At 36.4% G+C, this 24465-nt stretch overlaps 1 protein-coding gene across 3 annotated transcripts in view; it reads left to right on the forward strand.

Annotated features, from left to right (window-relative positions):
- LOC101251689 (uncharacterized) overlaps positions 1–23802 on the forward strand; it is a 28716-nt gene extending 4914 nt beyond the window's left edge. Inside the window, exons 3-10 of one of the 3 annotated variants that reach the window (XM_010324459.4) lie at positions 3758–3965; positions 5477–6020; positions 6094–6345; positions 6437–6628; positions 6704–6778; positions 15987–18446; positions 21185–21473; positions 23185–23802. In XM_010324459.4, coding sequence (XP_010322761.1) covers positions 3758–3965; positions 5477–6020; positions 6094–6345; positions 6437–6628; positions 6704–6778; positions 15987–18446; positions 21185–21472 — 4019 coding nt within the window. In that variant the 3' untranslated portion in view covers position 21473; positions 23185–23802. Of the gene's footprint in view, positions 1–2063; positions 2213–3757; positions 3966–5476; positions 6021–6093; positions 6346–6436; positions 6629–6703; positions 6779–15986; positions 18447–21184; positions 21725–23184 lie in introns of those variants that run through there. The other 2 variants (XM_026031578.2, XM_010324457.4) reach the window with 2 other exon arrangements.
- Positions 23803–24465: the final 663 nt, after the last annotated feature.

A 24465-nucleotide genomic window follows, 5' to 3' on the forward strand; every position in this document is an offset into this window, starting at 1 on the left:
CCAGATCTTTTTCAAATTTGTGGAAATCCTGATGCCAATGTTCGTGATTGCTGGACTGAACAGGGCTGAGATCTAGTTTTAAGAAGACTTCTCAATGATTTGGAGGTGGAAAGGGTGGTTGAGATATTAGGGATGCTAGGGTGAGTGACCATCAACGCCAATGCAGGATGTGGTGGAAGCTCAGCAAAGATGGCCTTCAACAGTGCTTACAGAAGAGGTCTCCAGGTGATGGCAGGGTGACCAAAACACCTCTGGAACTATCTTTGGATGGGGGATATTCCTACAAAAGTGAAATGCTTCACTTGGCTAGTGATAAAGAGAGCTTGTTTAACACAAGAAGTACTTCAGAAGAAGGGTAGACAGCTGGTTCCTAGGTGTTTCTTATGCAACTTGACAAGTGAAACCAACAGCCAACTCTTCTTGCACTGTAATTACACTGCTCAAATCTTGTTCCTTAGCATCCCAAATCTGAATTGGGCAATGCCAGAACGTGTTGAAGAGCTGGGTAAGGAGAGGAGGTACCCAGAGGCAGAAGAGACGGCGGAGGTTAATACTGTCATGTATATGGTGGTCAGTTTGGAAGGGAAGGAACAGTAGATGTTTCAACAATAGATCCAATTCCATACACAAGGTCAAATGGAATTGTATAATATATCTACTTTTTTGGTGTAAACAGTTGTGTATAGTAGATACAGATCAAATTGTAGATTTAATAGGAAGTTTGTAATTGACACTTTTTGTTGGTGGCCATCATGCCCTTAATACTGAAGAATACAACCTTACCAGTTTTAAAAAAAGAAAAATAGAGTAACACTCAAATAATAATAATGCTGTTCAAAATAAAAAATAAGTCTTTTTTTCTGCCACAAGAGGGCCTTCTGTCCCCCTTTCTTTACATACTAGCCATGGAGGGTCTTAGAAGGATGATAGCCATGGCTAAATAACTCAACTGGCTGGAGGGTTTCGGTATTGTAAGTAGACTAATGCATAGGCCACCTCTGTTTCTCACTTCTTAGTGGCTGATGACACTCTCATTTTCTGTGGTGCTAAGAGGTCCCAGGTCCAACGCTTAAACATTACTTTGATGTTCTTTGAGGCACTCTTGGTGTCACATTGGCATGTTTAAAAGTTCCATTTATCCTGTTAATTTGGTTCTTGAGTTGGATGAGCTGGCTGATATTATGTGTTGCAATACGAGTTGTTTTGCAACAACTTATCTGGGACTTCCTTTGGGTGCTAGGTATAAATTAAATGAGATGTGGAGTGGGAATGTTGAGAAAATGGAGAAGAGATTAGCTTCCTGGCAACAATATTTTTTTTTTGGTGTCAGAATAACACTGATTAACAGTGTTGTCGATAACACCCCTACTTATTTTATGTCTGTAATTGCTATCCCATCAGAAGTCCTTCTGCAGCTCAACAAACTTAAGCATTCTTTCCTATGGGAGGGAAACAACAAGGACCATATATTTCACCCAAGACAACATAAAGAAAAGAAAAATCCAGTTCCCAAACAGATGCTATATGTGCAAAAAAGAGGCTGAAACCCCCAGACACCTTCTTCTTCATTGTGATGTGGCCTTAGAATTATGGAGTATTTGTTTTGTCTCTCTGGCATCAGTTGGACCACACCCCTCACAGTTACGGATGCATATGAGAGTTGGAGCCTATGGAAAGTTGACAAAGCTATCAAGAAGATTTGATTATGATACCTGGTTGTGTTTTTTGGTGTATTTGGTTAGAGAGGAACAACAGATGTTTCAATGGAGAATCAACTGCCTTAGGTATTTTGAAGACTAGGTGCATTGCAAATTTGTTTATTTGGTCCAACTTGTATCCTACTGTTAATGCAGAACAACTTCAGGATTTTACTAACTCAATAGTTCTGGCTTAGATAGTTTGTATAGTTAGCCAGAGATTTTTTTGTAAGCTCAAATGCCATATTTGTAAATCTTGCATCTTCTTGGTTCTTCCCAAATCTGTTTTGGGGTTAGAGGTGAAAGACCTGGCTCTGCACAACGAAAAGCATGCTCCTGAAATGGCACCAGAGATACGATCAAGAAGGAATGAGCCTTGGGAATGTGGTGATTCAAGCCAATTATGGCAAAGATTGTCATTGGGTCTCCGACATCAGCAGACTCCGTCTTGGTTGTGTATCTGGAAGGAAATCAGGAACATGCGGCCCGAGTTCTCAATGAATTCATCTTTGCAGGTGGGTGATGGGAATCATATTCTTTTTTAGGAAGATGTATGGCTAGGCCAATCAAATCTGCAGGAAGCTTACCCTACGATTTCTCCATTGCTTCCAATCAAAACAGAACTGGGAGGGAAATACTTGGTGTCCAAGCTTGAGAAGAAATTTGAATGATGGGAGTTTTAAGAATTGTAAGCCCACCCTAGGCATTTGACCTAAGTTGAACAAACTCTTCACCTTTGATGCTGCACCCGTGTTGGATTCTCCAAAAATACACTACTTTTGGAGATTCTGACAAGCACCCGTTGACATTTTTGAAGAGTCCAAACAACATAGCATTTTACAACATATTGCCATCAACTCTCAGCAGAAGGACATGCTCAGATGGGCCTTTCCCCAAACTTTCGACCCATCATTTACTCCACCACACGTCTCTTCAATCAATACTATGTTATCTGTATAACATACACCACAGTACTCCCTCTGAATATGTTGTGTCAATTCACTATCACTTGACAAAATAGGAATGGGCTAAGGGCTGGTCCTTGGTGCAACTCCATTACCATCAATAAGTGTTAAGAGTCACCTTTCATTATCATAGCCCAGGTCTTGGCTCCATCATACATGTTATTAATAGCCCTAAAGTATGCCGTACACCCTGTAAACATCTTAGGCACTTTATCATATGCCTTTTCAAGGTCAATGAACACTATGTTCAAGCCTCTCATTGTCATTATATTTCTCCAACAATCTCCTCCCAAGATGGATGACTTTTGTAGTCGATTGCCTCGACATGAATCCAAATTGGTTCTTGGAGATTGACACCCCCCTCCTCATCCTCATGTCGACCACCCTCTCCCAGACTTTCATAGTGTGGCTTAGTTGCTTGATACGCCTATAGTTGTTTTAGTTCTGAATAGTACCCTTTTTCTTGTACAAAGGAATCGTTGTACTTCATCTCCATTCCACTGGCATTTTAGCCGTCCTAAATTTGACACTTGACAACATAGTCAACCACTTCATACCTGCCTCGCCTGCGTTCTTCCAAAAGTTCACTGGGATCTTGTCTGGCCTGGTCTCTCTTCCCCTCTTCATCTTTCAAATAGCCCCCCTTAACCTCTGTAGCCTTAATGCACCTACAATACGCAAAATCTCTGGGACTCTTAAAATTTTCTTACTCCCCCAATAAGATATCTCTGTCTCTCCTTCTTCAATCAGGAGCTTATGGAAATATGTCTGTGTACAGATGATGGAAGTAGTTCAAAGTATTGAAGTGTAGCTGCTAAATAGCATGTTTTTTTTTTGCTTGCACTCAGGAAAAAGTCACATTTGTTTTTGATGCTCAGATACATGTGGCACATTGACTTTTTTTTACACAAGTAGTTTGCATCTTTTTATAATTTCATTTGTTTCCTGGTTTTACAGGATGGAGTATCTAATGGATGTTGATCTTACAACTTATGGTTTTCTTTTTCCTAATATCATTTGATTGTGTATATATAAGTTTTAACATGTCTTCGTTGTTTTATGTGAGAGGGTAATAAATTCTGCTTGACATTGCAGATCTATTGTGGGAAAGTGGCACAAACACCTCAAATCTTGCAAGGAAAGGTGAAGCTCTTGCTGTATCAGGTCTGGTGGATTACGGAGAGGAGATCGATGTCATTGCCCCAACTGATATTCTGAAGCAAATCTTTAAGATTCCATACTCCAAGGCTCGATTATCAATTGCAGTACATCGTGTTGGCAAGACACTAGTTTTAAATACAGGGTAATATTCTCTACAGTACTGGAATGCAAGACTCTTTCTGAATTTCAATCTAGTTGTCACTCTGTTAGTCAAAGTTTTGAGAATTAATTCTTCCTTTATGGCTCTATCCCAGATGTATTCTGACATATTGCTTTTTGAGGTTCACTCTCGTGATATTTGGAGTGAAACTAGACATGCTAGAATTATCATCATGAGAAGTACTATAAGTTACTATTTTCCCATTTGAAATATTCTTAGAAATATGCTCCCTCCGTTCCCTTTTTCTGATCCCTTAGATATTTTTTTTGTTTGAAAACTAAGAATAGATTTCTTTTTACTTGTCCATTTTAGCAAATTAAGAGAGATTTATCATTTTGTTCCAATGTTTATCCTTATTATTAAGTATTTACACTTCCCAAATTTATTGGAGTTGCAGCTTTAATAACTATTAACAAGGGTAACTTATTAAAATGAACTCTTGATAAATGATTTCTCTAGGGGCATGCCTAGTCAACAGGGGTCTAATTAAAGGGAAACGGAGGAAGAATTTCTTAATCTCAATATTTAGTGTTGATATTAGACAATAGAAATATCTAGTTTTCTCCTATATAAATCCTGTGCATCTTGCTTTATGAGACATGGTTTTAAATTACATGGACAGTAAAGAGTATATATGCACTCATTGCTAGAAGAATCTTGGGGCCCAGCAACTCATTGAGCTGAGGAAAAGGGAGCCCTATGGACCAAGCATTCCGCTCCTATACACTTATAAGGATGTGGCGTTGAAAGTAATTCATTAATTAACTATTTGAGTTTGCATAAATAGTTAATTTATTAAGGTTTCAAATGACTGGGATTCTTTTTTCTAGTTTTTAGATGTTTGGGTTAATCTTTTTGATTGTGTGTATTCCTTCCATTTCAATTTGCATGTTGACTGTACATTTTAATTCTTGCGCAACTGATGTGTACTTAGCAAAAATGCTAACTGTTAAATCATAGCATCGTCTGGGTACCACATTTGCTCATTCTAATTCAACTATAGTATTCTTCTAAAACCAAAGTTGATATATGGTCTACATGTTCTTTCAACAAAGACACAGTTCGTGTCAACTCTTAAAGTCAATACTAATTCACTTCATTGGATTGGAGTGAGCAATATCTGAGAATATGGATGAAAACAGATTGGGAAGAGATGAGGCTATGTGAAATAAACAATGGATGAAAGACACAAGTAAAATGCTTTCGTAGTCATAAGAAAACTTGAAAAAGATAAGTTACCCTTTTCAAAAGAAAAAGAGAAGAAAACTTTTAAAAGTTATAGGAATTTTATAAGGTCCTTCGCAAGTTAATTTTTGTTTATGATAGACTAAGACTTCCGTTTAAGAATTGTTTAAGTAACTTTTGTATGGAGGGTGATAGTTTCTCTTGATATTGATGTACAATTTGAAACTTGTTACCTCTAGTTGTTGAAACTTTTTGTGGTTTTACAAGAATATAATTTACCAAAGATTTAACTGCAATGCCAAATGCAGGCCTGATATCGAAGAGGGGGAGAAATTGATCAGAAGAAACAATAACCCACCAAAATGTGCAGATCAGTCTTTGTTTCTAAATTTCGCTATGCATTCAGTTCGCATGGAGGCATGTGATTGTCCTCCGACCCATACACCACCGAATGAGTGGCAATGTGAATCAAGAGAAAGTTCACCTGAATCTTTTGATCATCCAATACAGAGTAGCACTTCCTATGAGCAAACTGGAACTTCTACTCAGGAAGATCAATCTAACCAGCAGTGCACTTATAACGAGCTGAAACAGAGCGACTGTTTTTGGGGAAAAAAGAACAGGAAAAATAAGGGTCAAGGTGCTGGAAAGAAGGTCTCGCAAGTAAAAGAAAAGTCGAGGTACTCGGTGCATGAGTCCGAAAAGTTTAGAAGACCTAGTAATGATGGATTCCTAAGGGTACTATTTTGGCAGTTTCACAATTTCCGTATGCTTCTAGGAAGTGATTTACTCATCTTCAGCAATGAAAAGTATGTTGCAGTTAGCTTGCATTTGTGGGATGTTTCACGACAGGTAAACCTTAACCAACTTCCTCAATCTTATATCCTTGCCAACATGTGTAACTGCTATCCGTGAATTTTGACAGGTCACACCTTTAACATGGCTAGAGGCATGGCTTGATAATGTCATGGCTAGTGTACCTGAGTTGGCTATATGTTATCATCAAGATGGTGTTGTTCAGGGCTATGAACTCCTTAAAACAGATGATATATTTCTCCTAAAGGGCATATCTGAGGATGGTACTCCTGCGTTTCATCCAAGTGTTGTACAACAAAATGGGCTTTCAGTATTGAGATTCCTTGAGGAAAACTGCAAGCAGGATCCTGGTGCATATTGGGTATTTGCGGCTTATTTATAATGCACTGTATTTTAGTCTCTTGTTGCATTGTTCCTTGCATCTTTAATTGACATTACCTTTATTTGTGTAGCTTTACAAAAGTGCGGGAGAAGATGCTATCCAACTCTTTGATCTATCTGTCATACCTCAAAACCGACCTGCCGATGACACTGATGATAGTTCTTGCTCTGTGCCATCTCTAATAAATAGAGGGAGAAGCGATCCCTTACTTTCACTGGGGACGATATTGTACCGGATTGCTCACAGACTTTCACTTTCAATGGTATGTAGTTCTACTATTTTAATTATCGATTTCCTCTGATTAGTTGTTGCTCATACTGCAACTTTTGATCTGCAGTCTCCTGAAAACAAGTCTAGATGTGCAAGTTTCTTCAGAAAATGTCTTGATTTTTTGGATGCGCCTGATCACCTGGTATGTTGTCTTATAATATTAACAAAATATAGTTTCTTCTCACTATTTCCTTGGTTACACCAGAAATGGTCAAAAGCTGGTGTTGTTTAGAGTTTTAACTTTATCAGTCCTTGGGAAAAAACCTCTTATTATTTGATTTACCTTTCTCTTTTCCATCTTTGCGATGTAGTCTGAAGATAATGCCCTGTAATGCTGACTTAAATCTATATCATATTAAAAGCATGAAGTACCTTAGCGAGATAGCATTCGTCTTCTATATCCTTTAAAATTTATTTCACACCAGATAAAAATAGTCATTTGATTTTTTTTAAATTGGTAACATTTTATCCCTTTGCATTAAGGGATATGTTGGCAACTTCCAAATACTGACTACAAAGTGGATGGAGTCGTCAAAATGGGCTTAGCCCAGCCCAACCCGTTATTAGGGTAGGGTTGGGATACGATTTTTCAAGCCCATTTAAAATTAGGGCTTATAAGCCTAACCTATATAAGCCTTTGGCCCTTGAGGCTTGATCAGGGCCGGATCGGCCCATGGGCCAAAACTATTTATTCAAGGGTAACTTACAACGACCTCGCTAGCATATGAGCTAATTACTTAGATGCATGCTATGTTGTAATATTATGAATCTTACTAGATTTTTGTACGTCCAAATACATGTATCTCGGGATACATGGACTCAAAACTAGGTTAATTTGTTCTAGATACACTTTATCCAAGTGGATTTGTCTGTATCTCAGATACATAGACAAATCTCCCGCCCTCACCTCCCTCTCTTCTTGCTTGTCACTCTCTTATCTCACTTGCATATATGGGATGGATCACACCAGATACATATATATCGCATATCTAGTATCCTAAACACATGCTAATTACACTAGATTCTTTGCTAGTATTATTGAAACAACACCATTATTTGCCATATTTGATTTGAAAATCTTCTCATTTTTTTGATGTTCATAGAATTTTAAGTTTTTTTTTAAAGAAGGAAAAAAACATGGGCTAGTCCGCCCTTGCCCTCGACTATTCTAGGTAGGGGAAAATTTAGCAGGGATCATTGGGTGTCACGTGACACTACTTTGTCTGAAAATTTTTACTAAATATGTATAGAGCGAAATGGGAAAAATCAGAGATGAAGATATATATTATAAACGTGACACACCTTGAATCAAAGTTGTGCGTAGCTTAACTGGTTTTTGGCTGGGATTTTGCAACCCAAGTCGCGTGTTTGAACCTTTTTGGCCTCATTTTGTTACATTTTAAAATGTTTTTTCATTTACTTTCTTTCTCACTTGGTAATAATTTGAATACATTTAAGAAAAGAAAATCATCGAAAGTTATTAAGTTTATAATATGATGTTACATTATTTATTTATTTCTAATTTTAAAAGGTGACATTGCTTACTGAAAATCCTACGTACGCCACTGCTTTCAGGGTTGGGTCGGGTTGATCATTTTTAGTTCCTTCCAAATGAAGCCGACCCGCCCTAGCCCTTTAAATTCCTTGGCCAGCAAGACTTGGGCTTGGTGGGGCTATGCCTGGGCCGACCCTTTTTGACAACTTTAAAAGTAGAGTTAATGACAAAAGTACTAAGGGATATTTGAAGGTGATAGGGAGTGCACCTAGAGTACTAACTGCCGAGCTAGTCTGGACTATAATTTCTCTACCTAAACATAGTTTTGTACTCCGCAAGCATTGGAGTAGATTCAAAGAGGAGGTTATGGCTGCAGTATATGGAGCCACAACCTATTATATTTGGACAAGAAGGAGTCGAGATATTAAAAAATCAGACTGTACAAAATGAATTTATACTACATCAGGTACAATGTTTAATGATATTGGAAGTATAGGAACTCTAAAAGGGGTAGGATAGTTGTTTACCTTATAGACTCGATTTGTAACTAGACTTCTTGAAGCTCACTTGGTAATTTTCCTTGAAGGGGGCTGAGACTGAGAGTGCTCCTTAGTGTATTGCTTCACTGTGTTGGTATATTAATTTCATTGTTTATTGCTAAAAAAAAAAATTCGAAGAACTCTAAGCTTATAATGATGATAAAGATAAGTTTTTGAGAAAAACTTTGGAATGTCGAAATTAGGTCAAAGGAACACAAACGCTGTGAAAAGAGCTTTATTGATAGAGAAGATCAGTTATTCTGAGGATTGTGAAATAGAAGTAATAAATTTAAAGTTGACTTCAAACTCTTAATAATTGTTCTGACCAATTATTTTGAGGATTGTGAAATCGGAGTAACAAATTTAAAATTGGCTTCAAATTCTTAATATTATTTCTATCAAAATTCAAAATATTAATAGATGTAATTGCAAACTAAGTTTGTCTAACATAGGATGTAATCTAAATTAAATAAAGATATTTACAAAAGAAAAATCTGTGTTGAATTTAATTTCCTAAATATTTAGACTTCTTACCTAGCTCAAATAATAATGAAGAACATAATAAACAAAATTTTAGTTGATTTCAAAGTTCTAAATATTATAATTAAATGACTATTTCAAGGAAAATAATTAAATGACTATTCCTTAGCAAATGATATCTTAACAAAAATAAATAAAGATCTTTTCTACCAAAATGCTTTTAGGCTCTTTTCCAAGACAGCTATCTGAGGCCTCTTCTCTTCTTGGCATTACTAAACTCGTCTCCGGTGGACTTTCTGCTTCGAAGATCTACTCAATCTTAAGCTCTATAAGTTTCCGTTCATGGATAACAAGATTTTTCTTTCAGAGAAAAATAGATATCACTCGTTCTACGTCTTAGGTGAAAACTTGGTATAAATCGGTGGAAAGCGCTAGACATCACATGAGAAGACTAGTTTTGAGCAAAAGAGTATTGCTATCCTGGAATATTAATGACTTTTTGTTTGGGAGCACCTCTATTAATGAAGTCTTTAATTGTTAATACTAACTAACTCTATCTTTCATTAAATGTATTCTTAGCAGGATAATTATTACATTGTTTTGGCCATTGACCAAATTGATTTAACCAGATTTCCTGTATTGATTTGATTTTTGAGATATAAAAAAAAATTGTCGAGAAATCCTACCGTGCTCGAACTTGAAAGTCTTTCCTTTGTTGTTTTCCGACACATTCTCATGCCTCTTGCAGATCCTTAGCGGTACTCCTTTGCTCAAAACTAGTCTTTTCATGTTATGTTTAGTGCTTTCCACCTATTTATTCCATGTCTTCGCCTAAGAGGTGGAACAATTGATATCTATTTTTCTCCAGATGAATAAATCTTGTTATCCATGAACGGAAACTTATAGAGCTTAAGATTTGAGTAAGCTTCCAAGCAGAATATCCACCGGAGATGAGGTTAGTAACACCCAAAAGAGGCCTAAGTTAGCTATGTTCGAAAAGAGCCTAAGAACATTTTTGTGGAGAAGATCTTTGTTTATTTTAGTTAAGGTATAATTTGCCAAGGACTAGTCATTTAATTCTTTTTTCTTGAATTAATCATTTAATTATAATATTTAGAACTTTGAAATCCGCTTAAGTTTTGTTTATTATATACTTTCATATTTGACTAGGTAGGAAGTCCAAATATTTAGGAAATTAAATTCACCACAAATTTTTGTTTTGTGAATATTTTTATTTGAATTTTTAGTTAGTACATGGATTAAATTACATCATATGTTAGACAAACTTAACTTGTAAATCACATCTGTTAATATTTTAAATTTTGATAAAATGACTATTAAGAGTTAGAAGTCAACATTATTACTCGTATTTCACAATCCTCATACTAATTGGCCATATCAAATATTAAGAGTTTGAAATTAACTTTAAGTTTATTACTCCTATTTCACAATCCTCAAAATGATTGACCTCCTCTATCAATAAAGCCCTTCTCACAGGGTTCGTGTTCCTTTGAGCTAATTTCGGCATCCCAAAGTTTTCTCACTAACCCATCTTTATCATCATTCTGAACTAGGAGTTATTTAAATTTTATCTTTTTGGCAATAAACACTGAGATTACCATACCAACACAATAATACAATATACTAAGGAGTACTCAATAGTCTCGATCCTCTTCTAGGAAGATTACCAAGATCTAGTGAGCCTCATGAAGTCCAGTTACTTTAAGGTAAACAACTTCCCTATCTCTTTTAGAGTTGCTGTACATTTTCAGTATAATTACACTTTGTACCTGCCTTGGTATACAGTACAGTCTGTTTTTTAATATCTTATATTCTTTGCCGTACAAATACAATAGATATTTGATTTCTCGCTCTCCAAATATAGTAGATTGTGGCTCCATGTACTGCAGGTTATACCATATACTGCAGCCATAACCTCCTTGAATCTACTACACTGCTTGCTTATGATATTGAGTAGTGTATTTTGCACCCTCTGCTATCTGAGCTTAATTCCCAGCCGTTCCTGCAATCTCTTGCAATCTCTCCCTGAGTTCTTTGGTACATTCACAAAACAATGTTTAGCATCCTCAAAGGTGGGAATCCGCACACATACAACAATGAGTACTATCACACATCAATCCCATGCCACACAATCTCTCCTTGGTTTTGCAGTTAATCTTGTGCCGTCAACAGGAGTACAAACCTTTGGTAGAGAAATTCTAGTCCAGACTAGCTCAGCAGTTAGTACTCTAGGTGCACTCCCTATCAGCTCCAAATATTCCTTAATAGCAGAATATTTTCTATTTCCAGTAAGATGGTATTTCCCTCTGTTGTGCCAGTTAACCATAATTTTTCAGCTTGAGTAATGTTCTCCAATACCAGCTGTAGTCCGCTGGAGGATGAGAAGTCCTCCCTATGTTGCAGATATATACCCTATATCCATTTCACCCATACTATGTCCTTTTCCATAATCATCCATATTAATTTTTTTTTGATAATCATCCATATTAATTTGCCCACAAGAGCTATGCTCCATACTCTGCAACCTTTAATGTTAAGCCCTCCTGACTCTTAGGCCCAGACATCTTCTCCCAAGCCGCAAGAGATATCTTCTTCTTTTTCTCAGTGCTCTGTAGGAACCCCCTACACAGTTTATCCTCCTCATTTAAAACACTTTTGAGTAAGATGAAGACTGAGCCCCATAAGCTATGTGGAGAGAATAGAACTGATTGGATGATCTGCAGCCTCCCAGCATATGACAAATGTCTATTAGATGCTGCTCTTATTCTGTCTGTAATCTTAAAACACACCCAGTGTCACTTTATCTTGTTCCACTTCTTAGGCGATAAGGGTAGCCTCAGATACCTACTAGGAAATGATCCCAGTTACATTCAGGAGTTCATCTTTTGTCTCATCATTCGTTGCTGCAAGAAAAATGTTGGATTTTTTCATGTTAGCAACTAAGTCTGTAGTTTCAGAGCAAAGTTGTATAGTCTCCACAACCCTTTGAACTAAGGCCTCATCGCTTTTGCAGAATATTATCAGATCATCTGCAAATGTGAAGGGTCAGCTGTGCTCTGTGCACATAGTATGGAACCTGAAGTTTTTAAATTTACTCATCTTACTCAGTACTCTTGCTAAATACTCCATTACCTACACACAGAGCGGAGGGGATATGGGATCCCCTTGTCTCGATCCCTGCTTTCACTCAAAGTAGACATGACTATCTCTATTAACTTTTATGGAGAATATAGTTGTAGTCAGACATATCATGGCCAGCTTTATTAATTTGTCAGGAAAGCCAGATCCAAGCAGCAACTCCTCTAGGAAATCCCATCTAGCCATGTCATAAGCTTTCCTAAAATCAATTTTCATCAAGCACCTTGGGGTAATTTTTCTATAATAATGCCTTGCGAGGTCATGACTAATGAGGACATTCTGAACCAAGGATCTACCACTCACAAAAGCATCCAGTTTCAACCTTTGGCAGAGCATCTTAGATATACATTTGTATACAACATTACAGCATGCAATAGGCCTGAATTGACTTGCACTCTCCAGATTGGCGACCTCGGGGATTAGTGTTATGCCAGTGGCATTTCACTCTGTTAAATTAGGTCTTGGACCTAACTCACCCCAAAAGCTCTCTTCCTCTTTGGTGTGAGGTTCATTAATGTCACATAAGCGGTGCTGTGGTCACTAATACCCTCAGGCAGGTAATAGATTCTTCAAGTAGGCAGACTATCCAACTATTCTTCATTCACAAATATCCAATCTATTTTCAAAAAGATTCTAGTATTTCCATGGTTATCATTCCATGTATAAGTGCATCACATTCTTGGTAATTCAGATAAACTATCCAGGCTAGATTGGAGCTCCTTACTACCTTCAGGTACTGTAACAGGGTTTCCTCCAGTTCGATCCTCCATTTGCAGAAGAGTTGAAATCTTTTAGCTCCATTTCCTATTCTGAGTTTGATGTTTCCTGTTAGTTTGGTCCAGAAGGATCTTATTGTTAGTTCCATGTTGAAACTCCATATAATATAGTGACCTCATTGGTACACCATTGGGAGTCCTGGCCATACTTGTGATGTATAACTTCTCTTCAAAGAGCCTGTGCTTCTTCCACATATCTCCACAACCATTTCACATGAGTCACTCATTGTGGATTCAGAGATTCCTAACTCCAAGATCACCTGAGAGCTTATGTAGCTGCACTGTTTCCTGTTAACTACATAGTACCCCTTCCTTCCTTTGTTTCCAAACAATAGAAAGTCTCTTCTGAGTTTGTCCAATTTCTCCGGAGGTTGGCAGGTAAGGGAAATAGAGACATGACACAAGTGGAGAGGGACTCTAGCACTTCATTTATTAATGTTTGTCTGCCCCCAAGTGACAAGTATTGGGATTTCCATATGGCTAACTTCTTCTTTGACCTGTGGATTATCCCATCCATATTAGTAATTCTTCATGTTTGCTTCCCAGAGGAATTCCCAAGTAAGTTGTTTGGAATTGCTCAATCTTGCACCCTAGGATGTTAGCCAATCTTTGCATCTGTGCTACTTCCTTGATAAGGAATAGATTGCTTTTCCTCCAGTTAACCCTTAGACCACTGATAGATTCCAGGATCACAAGTATCACTCTGATATATTTGATCTGGTCTACTTTTGCTTCACAGAAGATTACAGTATCATCAACATACAACAATTGGCAAATCTCCGTACTCACACCTGCCCTGCTACTTACTTCTAATCCCCTTATGCATCTGTTTTGAGTAGCTACGCTCAACATGCTATTCAGCCCCTCCGTGACCAGTATGAATAGGAAAGGGGAGAGGGGATTACCTTGCCTCAAGCCCCTTTCCGATGGAAAAACCCCCTCCAGTTCTCCATTCACCAGAATAGAGAACCTGATAGTTTTAATACAAAACCTATCCATTTTAAGCTTTTATATCCAAACCCGATCTGTCTTAAGAGGAGAAGAAACCCCCAATTTACATGGTTATATACTTTTTCCAAATCAAGTTTGCACATGATATGCTTCCTCTCCTCTGAATCTTGGGTTCACATATTCACTGGCTATTAATGCAACATCCATGATTCGCTTGCCCTTGATAAATGTCATATGGTGCTTGTTCACCAGCTTGTTTTCCACATACTTGAGCCTTTCAGACAACATTTGAGCTATGATTTTGTACATCCCACTAATTATACTTATTGGTCTGAAGTCCTTGAGTGATGTAACTCCACTTTTCTTTGGGATAAGTACTACATAAGTGGCATTCATACTATTTTTCTAACTTGGAACCCATGGAAATGCTTCATAGTGTTCAAGATGTTTTCTTGCAAGACACTCCAAAATTTTTTAAAGAAGCTCATTGGGAAGCCATCAGGTCCTTTGTCACTAGCATGAAGATTGATGCCTTTTAAGACTTCTTACTCCTCAAACTATGTCTGCATCCAGATCTGTTCTCCGAGCTAATGCTTGTGAACTCTTGTAAGTTTAGAGTAGGTCTCCATGTTTCTGTCTCTTTATAGAGATTCTGATAGTACTTAGTAGTCTTGTATTTTTCATCTTTATAGCTTTTGCATCAGTGAAATATGTCCCCTCCTCTTCAATTTTGTCAATACTCAACAGTGTTGCGTCTCTTATGTGTTGTGGGCTTGTGGGCTGTGGCCATTCTGTGAAAGTATTTGGTGTTCTTATCTCCATTTTTCAACCATTGGATTCTAGACCTCTGTTTCCATGTTATTATCTTCTCAATCTTGACCACTTCCTCAAACTCCATTGACAAATGAACTTTCTGGAGTAATTCATCAATCGTGAGTGCTCTCTTGCTCCATGATATTTTCTAATCCAGTAATTTGGTTCAGGATGTCCTCTCTCCTCTGTCTTTAGTTATTCTTGTCTTCCTTCCCTCATTCTTTTAATTCTCCTTTTAGGAGTTTTAGTTTGGAACTCAAGATGTATGCTGGGCTCCCAGTTACAATGGAAGAGGCCCACCATATACATTTTCTTCATTGTGTTGTAGGTGAATGCTTTTTGAGAAGTTCATAGTTCTATCCATTTTATCTCATTAATGCCCCTAATATTGGTGCAAGTGTAACTTTATATGTAGCATATATTCACATGGGAACTTAAGTTTCCTGTTCTTTAATTTGTTGAGGAGGCTCGATTCAATCAATGGAAGATACTGAAGTTGAAGAAACAAAACTGAGGAAGCAACATAAAATAGAATGACGGTTGAAGGCATTGTCAAAAAAGTTGAAAATTGAAAATAATATATTGTAATATATTATGCATCAAAATTACTTGCACTTCATTTGTGATATAAAATATTACCTTTTTTATTTATAATATTTTTCCTACATGAATTTAGGTGATACTGCCTATAAAACATCGATATATGTAATGATTTCAAAAGTTAGAAGTGTTCACGTATGTGCAGGCTTATATTGTCGCATCTTAAATTTTCCATGCATACGATGCATTTGGCTACTTTGTTTTTCTTCTGATTTTATGAATAATCTGTGTTGAGAGGTAGGTGGAACGAAGTTGCTTCCTTCCTTGCTCCACCATAGTACTTCACTACTTTAGTCTTACAACTTACAAGTTACCAAAATTAGCTTTGAATAGCATATCTTAGTTCCCTTGCTGCAGTAAGCAATAACGTATGATGAGGGTGGATTTCTAGGTTTTGAAGAGACATAGTTTGGTTACAACTCTATTTCTTGCTACCATGGGGTAAAAGGCATTTTGTCTAAAGCACAATCTCTCTCTCTCACTCACTCTCCTATATTATAGAATAGATAACTGATAACCTGAAATTGTGGCAAACAGGTTGTACGTGCATGTGCTCATGAACAATTTGCGAGGCTGCTTCTAACTTATGATGAAATGTTAGATCTGTCATCTGAAGCACTTCCTAGGGAGTCTGAAGTTACCAGTGTTGATGCTGAAGAAGAACTAGTAGAATCTTTGATTTCAGTTTCTTTATCAGATGTCCATGATTCCCTGGTTCCTAAAGTTGAACCAGATAACAATATTGAAACATTGCCGGCTATCGGATCTGATGATTTTGTGAGGGTAACATCTGATGAGGCTAAATTTTCCCCAAGAGCAATGACAGCTCCCAGGGGGGGAAATACAGTATGTCTGCAAGAGGCATCAAATAGCAGAGAGAAAAGTTGTGCAGTGTGTGATTTGTCAAAAATGTCTCCCAAGGTTCAAACTGTTGCTGATCCGATCTCCACTAAGTTGGCTGCCATTCATCATGTATCTCAAGCTATTAAGTCTCTAAGGTGGAAACGTCAACTGCAAAGCAACAGAATGGATCTGCAGAATAGTGCTAAAAATCAGGATGAGCTGCCTTCAGCTCCGAGTTTTTCTGTCTGTGCATGTGGGGATACCGACTGTATTGAAGTTTGTGATATTCGAGAATGGCTTCCGACTTCAAAATTGGATGATAAGTTGTGGAAACTAGTTCTATTGCTTGGAGAATCATATTTGGCGCTTGGACAAGCTTACAGAGAAGATGGGCAATTGAATCAGGCCTTGAAGGTTGTTGAGTTGGCGTGTCTGGTTTATGGATCAATGCCTCAACATCGACAAGACTCAAAATTTGTTTCTTCCATGTTAGTTTGTTCATTACCTGAGGTCGAAAGTGATGATAAAAGTGAAAAGGCTGGGTCTTCACTATCTGATGGTTGTTTCATGTATGATCAGTCATCTGACAGCTACCTCTTTTGGGCCAAGGCTTGGACACTAGTTGGGGACGTGTATGTAGAATTCCATTCGACAGATGGTGATAAGATGCCAGTACAGTCAGAGCAAAAGCCCTTAACTAAAGAGTTGAAGATGTCATCTGAAGTTTTGAGGGAGGTTGAGAGGCTCAAGAAGACGCTTGGACAGTCTAGTCAAAACTGCAGCTCATGTTCTTTATTGAACTGCAGCTGTCAGAGTGATAGGGCCAGCAGTGGAAGCAGTGCTAGCAGCAGTAATAGAGATTCACGTTCAAAAAGTTATGGCAGAAAGCAGAAAAAAAAATCACATACCAAAGCAAACGCCCATGCTCATTCTGGAACTTTTGTGGATATTCATCAGAAGGCTGAAAGCAGCACATCAGAGAGTAAGCTCTTGATGCATAAGAAAAATATTGCCAGGATAGAAATGTCTAATAAATTGAAAGATAGTTCAGAGGCAAAGAATTCAGGAGCCACCAACTCTGATAGAGATAACATGGCAGTAAAAATGGACGGAACTTCAGCTTATAAATGTTCTGAAACTTTGAAGGAAGAATCTGAAAGGAAAAGTGGGGGTATATTTAAATATCTTAGAGGTACTGTAGCTGGAGATGCTGACAATCTTTCGAATGCCTTGAACTGTTATGATGAAGCTAGAAATGCAATGGTTGGACATCTCGCTAATTCAGAAGACCTGCAATCTTTAATTAGAAAGAAAGGATGGGTGTGTAATGAATTAGGCCGTAAGAGGATGAAAAGGAATGAGTTGGATGAAGCTGAAGTTGCTTTTGCTGATGCAATAAATGCGTTTAAAGAAGTAGCTGACCACACTAACATTATATTGATAAACTGTAATTTAGGTCATGGAAGGAGAGCTCTAGCAGAAGAGATGGTAGCAAAGATTGAAAATCTCAAGGAACATGCAATCCTCCACGATGCATATATGCAAGTTCTCCAGGGTGCCAAGATGGAATACAGGGAATCGTTGAGGTTCTATGGATCAGCAAAAACAGTTGTAAACCATGTCACTGAGGAATCAGATGTGGATTCAAGCTACTTGAGAAATGAAGTATATACTCAGTTTGCTCATACATATTTAAGGCTTGGGATGCTACTGGCCAGTGAAGATACATTTGCTGAGGTTTACGAGAACTGTGTCCTTGAGGATTCTTTCAACTCCTCTGTTAGTAGACCGAAGATAGACCGTAGAAAGCATGAGATTTCAGCTAATGATGCCATTAGAGAGGCTTTATCTGTCTATGAGTCACTGGGTGAGTTACGGAAACAGGAATCTGCATATGCATACTTTCAGTTGGCTTGCTACCAAAGGGATTGCTGCTTGAAATTTTTGGAGCAAGATCAGAAGAAACACGGTTCATCCAAGGGGGAAAAAAGCTTTCTTCATAGAGTAAAGCAATATGCTTCTTTGGCTGAGAGGAACTGGCAGAAATCCTTGGATTTCTATGGACCAAAGACACATTCGTTCATGCACTTGGCTATTTTGGTGGAGCGAGCTGGGCTATTATTGGATCTGTCAAATCTTCTTCACTATAACGTGGTATGATATACATCTCTCTACTTTGCAGAATCTTTACAAAGCTCCATCTGTTTATGTTTCTAGTGTGGTTGATCTGTTACATTTTTTATCTTAAGCTTTATTTTCTTTTGACTGTATATGTGCATTCTTCTTCAATTGATTTATCATTTCTTTGTAGAACTTTTCAATGTCCGTCTCTCTTTGTTTCTTGTGTTGATTGAATTAGTTACCTTTTTTAGCCTATGCTTGATTTTTTTGACTGAATGCATGCATTATTTTCATCTATTGCCGTGATTTATCTAGCTATATGTCTTATGTATTTAAAATGAATACTATTTGCTTTGATATTCACAAAAGACTATGGGGCTAATGATGCTTTGTACTTATATATGTGACTTAACGAGTAGAATTCAGTGATTTTTTCTTTACAGGGTCTTGGAACACATCTGCTGTCGTTGCTCAAAAAAAAATTGCTGTATTTATCTAGTTAATGTAGTTATAGTACTAGAGAATGCAATGCATAGAAGTACAATGTTGAAGTGCCCCACATTGATTGAGGGAATGGGGGTTATTGTTTCTTTATATGGTCTTGGAAAATCTTCACCCCATGAGCCATTTTTTTTGATTGATTTAAATCTAATCTTCATTTCTTTATCATATTAATGTTGGCCCAAGATGTGATTTTCCACGCTCCAAATGTCCAGTCCTAGGTGTGTGGCAGTGCCTTCGTGAATTGAAGGGATGAGTTGTGAATTGAAGGGATGAGTTGTTTCCTCACATGATCTTCTCGTGAGTTAACAGTTGGGGTTGAGTTAGGCCAAAACTTTATATTTTATTGATCACAGACATTTTTCCTGTTTTCACAAGTTTTGTTCCATTATTTCTATAAACCTATTGAGTCTGACCTAAAGTTGTAAGGTGATCAGAAGAGAGTTGCGCACAGGTGCAACTTGAGTCTGATCTTAAGTTGTATTTATTTCTCAAATACATGTTTGTGCAGGTGTGGGCGCATACACTTATAATTATGTAATTACTCTTTCTATCCCAATTTATGTGGCGTACTTTCCTTTTTAGTATGTCCAAAAGGAATGCCACTTCTTATATTCTTAGAAATCATTTCAAATTTTACACTCAATGATATGATTTTCTACTACAAAAATATCTATGGCTTGTTTTACACCACAAGTTTCAGGAAAAAACTTATTTTTCTTATATAAAGTTTTTACTTCTTTCCTATTAAAGATTTCTGAAAGGTACACATATTTGAAGAAATGATTATTCTCTTTCTTAATAAAATGTGAATTTCAATTTATAATGAGAGCCAAAAATATTTGTTCTTTCTTTAAGTTCCGTAAATTAATATATAGGAACTTTCTACTTTTAGTTTTAATTTGTCTTCTAGTTATTTCACTTTAATCACTATATACTTAGATCACATCCCTTGTTTTTAAAACTAATACTTAATAGCTTATATAATGGATATGCTGAACAAACTAATATTTTGTATATTATGTAAGTGTATGATTTGTAACTGCGTAGGTATATCTACAACTAAGTCTTATTACCTCATGTTTAGTGTATTTAAACATAAAGTCGCAACTTGTTTCATTGTCCTGCCTCATGCTTATGGTGATATTAGTCAATATTTGTTTTAACAGTTGCAAATTTCTATGCTTTTTTCAAAATTAGACTCCACACATTTTCCTCCTGCTGAATACTGTTTACCGTATCTCCTAAGCCATCAATGTTCGTGCATTCAAATGTTGGATTCTATAAGTAAGAAACCTAGAGGTAGTAGTGCAATACTGAGGTCCTCTCTATATTCTTGATGTAATTGCTCTTCCATAAACTTTCTGAGCGATCTGTATGTACAACCTTTTCTGTTGTTAGCAATGTGTAACTCCAACATTCTTTTTATAATATCTTGAATATATTCTTGCAATAAATAAAACGGTAGTAAAGAACACAACTACTTTAGCTTAAGTTTGTGCATGACTACAGGTTGCTGTTGAGAAACCTATAAGCAGTTGTCATCATATATCTTATCACCTAGTCTAAGGGAATAAAGGTATCAGATCACCATTGATTAGGTTCGTGTAGAGCTATTTACAAATTAAAGGTTGCGTTCTTGGTATATGTTTGGATGGTATGGGGCCAAAATATTCAAAATAATATATCACGTCCCTGTGTTTTAAAGCATCTAATTGTGTGTTCTAGGAACAGGAATATTCTCGGTGGTGGTCTGAGTTTGTAAATGGGTGATGCCATATACTAAATGTCTGATGTACCAGGAGCATTGAAATCACAAAATTTTCCAGGAGCTCCATCAAAGCTTCCTGAAGTACAGTCCAGTTGTTCTTAATTCTCCATGCCATATTTCTTTTTCTTCATAGGACAAGTCAATCCATTTGCTGTCGAAAGTATTTCCTAGTTCTAGTGGCAAGGAATAATTGGTTGGTAAGATTTGAATGATGACCTTAACTAGAATATAACTTGCAACCAGGATCTATAAAATTCATGTCTGTCTTCGAAATGTCCCTATGCTATGTGAAATTTTCTTAACGGGAATAGAACACAGAAGTTGTATGTTTTTTTTTCTGGTACTGACCTCAAAAAAGGAATCAAGGACTTGATATTTTCATTATTGTCTCAGCATTGAAAAAAAGGATACTGTTTTGAGTTTCATTGTTTCTCCCATGGTAGTTTGACAAATTTCATCCTTTAACTGTGGATGACATTGATCAATTACTTGTTGACAGGTTTTAGAGTCTGCTCTGACTTGTATGTTTGAAGCTCGCCATGTACCTGTAGATGAACTTGGTAAAGACAATCCTAAGATTTGTGATAAATATTGGAGCCAGTTGCAGAAGCTATTGAAGAAGATGTTGTCTGTATCACTCTGTGCAACAAAATCTTCAGCCAACTCTCAACACAATGCCTCAAGTAAGTCTGCTGATGCCGGAAAGCTCAGAGAGCTTTACAAGATGTCTCTGAAGTATACAGATTTCAGTCAACTGCAAGTAATGCATGATTTGTGGACATCTTAAGGTACATGCTCTCTAAAGTTTTTTCAAATCAGGGAACTAGCACATTAACTTGATATTCAGTCAGTTATAAAGTTGTGTAGAAATTGCTGAAATTATTGAAGGTATTAGTGGTTTGTATATATACAGGTTGACAGGTTGGTTAATACCTCAGATGTATTAACTGTACCTCACAAGTCACAAGGCTGTGAAGACAGCCTCTGTAGTTCCATTTTTATAGTCAAACAGTACTAGCATTTTGGTTCTTGTGTGTCATATTCTCTTTTCAAGCAATCATAATTTGTCCACAAAGGGTAAAAAATGTCTTTAATCTATGCAAAATTGAATAAAAACGTCTTAGTTAATAGTTTAGTCTAAAAATGTTTTTTGCCATCAATAGTTTGGTCCAAAAACTTCAAATAAATATGTTATTTCTTTTCAAATGAATCCTTCCTAATAGTATATTTCTGTATTAGCAAATGTTCATCCTACTTCAATTTGGAAAAATTAAGAATTAAAAATATTTTCGATTTTATTAGATTTTTTTTTTATCATCATCTAAATGAAAATTATTGATGGAGTAACTAATCTGTATTATCAGTTAAAAAGATATGTCGAATTATTTTATTTTAATTGACAAAAAGAGATGTTAAGAAGAAGAAGATACCATTATTTTCTAGCAAAACTGATTTTAAAGGAAAGAAATAGGAATAGGGTTTTTCAAAGAATAATATTTCTAATTAGGAATAGAATGTGTTCTACAAACAAAGAAAAATACAAAGGGTTTTTGAATCAAACTAGAATTTTTTTTAAAAAAATAGTTTCACATAGTTATGAGCCAAGTTTGTGGTTGTAAAGCCCTTTATGGGTACTGGTTCGTTAACCGAAGCACTGGAAGTCACAAAATCAGTTTGTTTGTACAAATGATCAATGCAGGTCGTAATAGGATCCGCAAATTGTAGTTTGGTTTCGTGGTTTAATCTTTAGAAATTCTGGTTTCTCTTTGATTTCTATGGGCAGGGAACTACGATGCGTAGATGGAACCACGGATCGTTCTAAATTCATATTTTCTAGTAGAGTGGTTTTAATATTTTTTCACTCTTTTATTCTTAACTATTCTAAGTGGGACTAAGGGGATACTTAGTGACCTAGACCATTCCTTTCACATAAAGATCCAAAAAATCAAATTCTTTTCTTTCAATTTTCTCTCAAACACAAATTAGGTTCTAAGGTTTCAAGATTTCATTAAAGAAATTCAAAGATAATATCTTCATTCCAAGTATGTGGATTTCATTAATGATCTATCTTTTCACTCATTGAGTCTCAAAGAGACCCCAATTCTTTAGTTTATGATTTCTACAAAAAAAAACCTAGGGTGCTATGATTGTAACATCCCAAAAGTTCGTAAGTCCATATAAAATTGAGAAAATTTAGAAAAATCGAACTACAGAAATTTGTGTCTTTACGGACACTTCTACAAATATAAAAGCCTTCACGAATCATAAATTGATTCGCAGATCCGAACCTCAATAACTTTGTATTACCAATGCATGGTTTCCTTGGGATTGTACTCAACAGTACAACTCAGTTTCATGTTATTTTACTTGGTCAATACATCAACATGTTTTATAGATCCATCATGTCCTGGCACTATGTTTATCATACATTGTCTTACACATTCAATACGTTCAAAGTACTGACAACATATGTTATGCCTATATTATTTGATACTGTAGGTTCAGACATTCAGCATTCAGATTGCGGTTAGTATATCCCCGTTCAGCTCAGTAGCTTGTTGGTGAGTCCTTATCTCTAGAGGGCGGTTTCTCTCTTTGCTCATTTACTTTCAGTTTCAGACAGTTTGAGTTAGCTAGGGGCTTGTCCTAGTAACTCGTAGTAGTAGAGGTTTTTCAGATAGTCAGTTAGATTCATCTCTGTGTATGGGTGAGCGATGAAATGAGAATAGTGGCTCAAGCCATTAGGTGTAGGTGTTTTTCTAGAGGTGGAATCTTTTAGTTCTTTTGTTTGATCCGAATTCCATCGATCTAGTTCCAACCATGGACTTCTCGGCATTATCATCAGTAGGAGAAACGGAATTGCTTGATGTTGTATACTAAATACAACAGGCTCGATTCACATCATTATGCTCAATAAAAGGAATGTGGAAGGTAAAGTCCAAAATAATAAATTAGAAGGAAGGGGGAGTTGTAAGATGAATCTTTTCTTCGGAGCTGGAATAATTTGTTCTTCCTGACCTAATTTAATGCCAAACAATGGCTTGTCCGTACCATAATTTCCTGAAGAAAACATATGTTTCTTGATTTCTAAGATATTTCATAAGACTTGTAACTTTAGTTCAGTTCCGCATGCTATTATCTTTCTATTGCCATGGCACTTTGAATTTTATCGTCATGTCATGTCATGAGGTTAGCTTGGGTCACTTGTGGTTCTAAGCACCATGTTTTGACTATGAGGTTGTTTTGGGTGATACCAATGATTTAGGATGTGTTTGGTATGAAGGAAACAAGTAGATTTTGGCTTATTTTCTCATGTTTCGTTGGTGATTAAAAAATATTTTTCAAAAAAGATTTTTGCGTGTTTGATTATGAATGAAACATATTTTTGAGAAAATGTCTTTTATTTTTACTAGAATAAATTAAAATTTTTATTAGCAATTTTCAAGTCCTAGAACTATGTGTCACTATAGGAATTAAAAGCGGTCTCTTGTCAATTAGTAATATCTCTCACAGTTCAACATAGTCAATTGCTGCTATCATTCATGCCTCGTATACTTAGTATATTTAAATTGTTTTAGTTTTCGGGCATTTAGAATTAGTTACGGGTTTATCCTAGCATCTCATCTTAGTAGAGACTTTCCAGACAATCAATTTAGATTATTAGTTATTAATCTATTTGTGTTTTTAATAGGTTAGTTGAGTTTTAGCTTCGGCATTGTTGTGTAAATTATCTTTAGTTATCACTTATATATTTCTAGTGCCCTGTAATACATACTATAT

Source organism: Solanum lycopersicum, chromosome 6 (assembly GCF_036512215.1).
Source record: "Solanum lycopersicum chromosome 6, SLM_r2.1".
Taxonomy (NCBI): Eukaryota; Viridiplantae; Streptophyta; class Magnoliopsida; order Solanales; family Solanaceae; genus Solanum; species Solanum lycopersicum.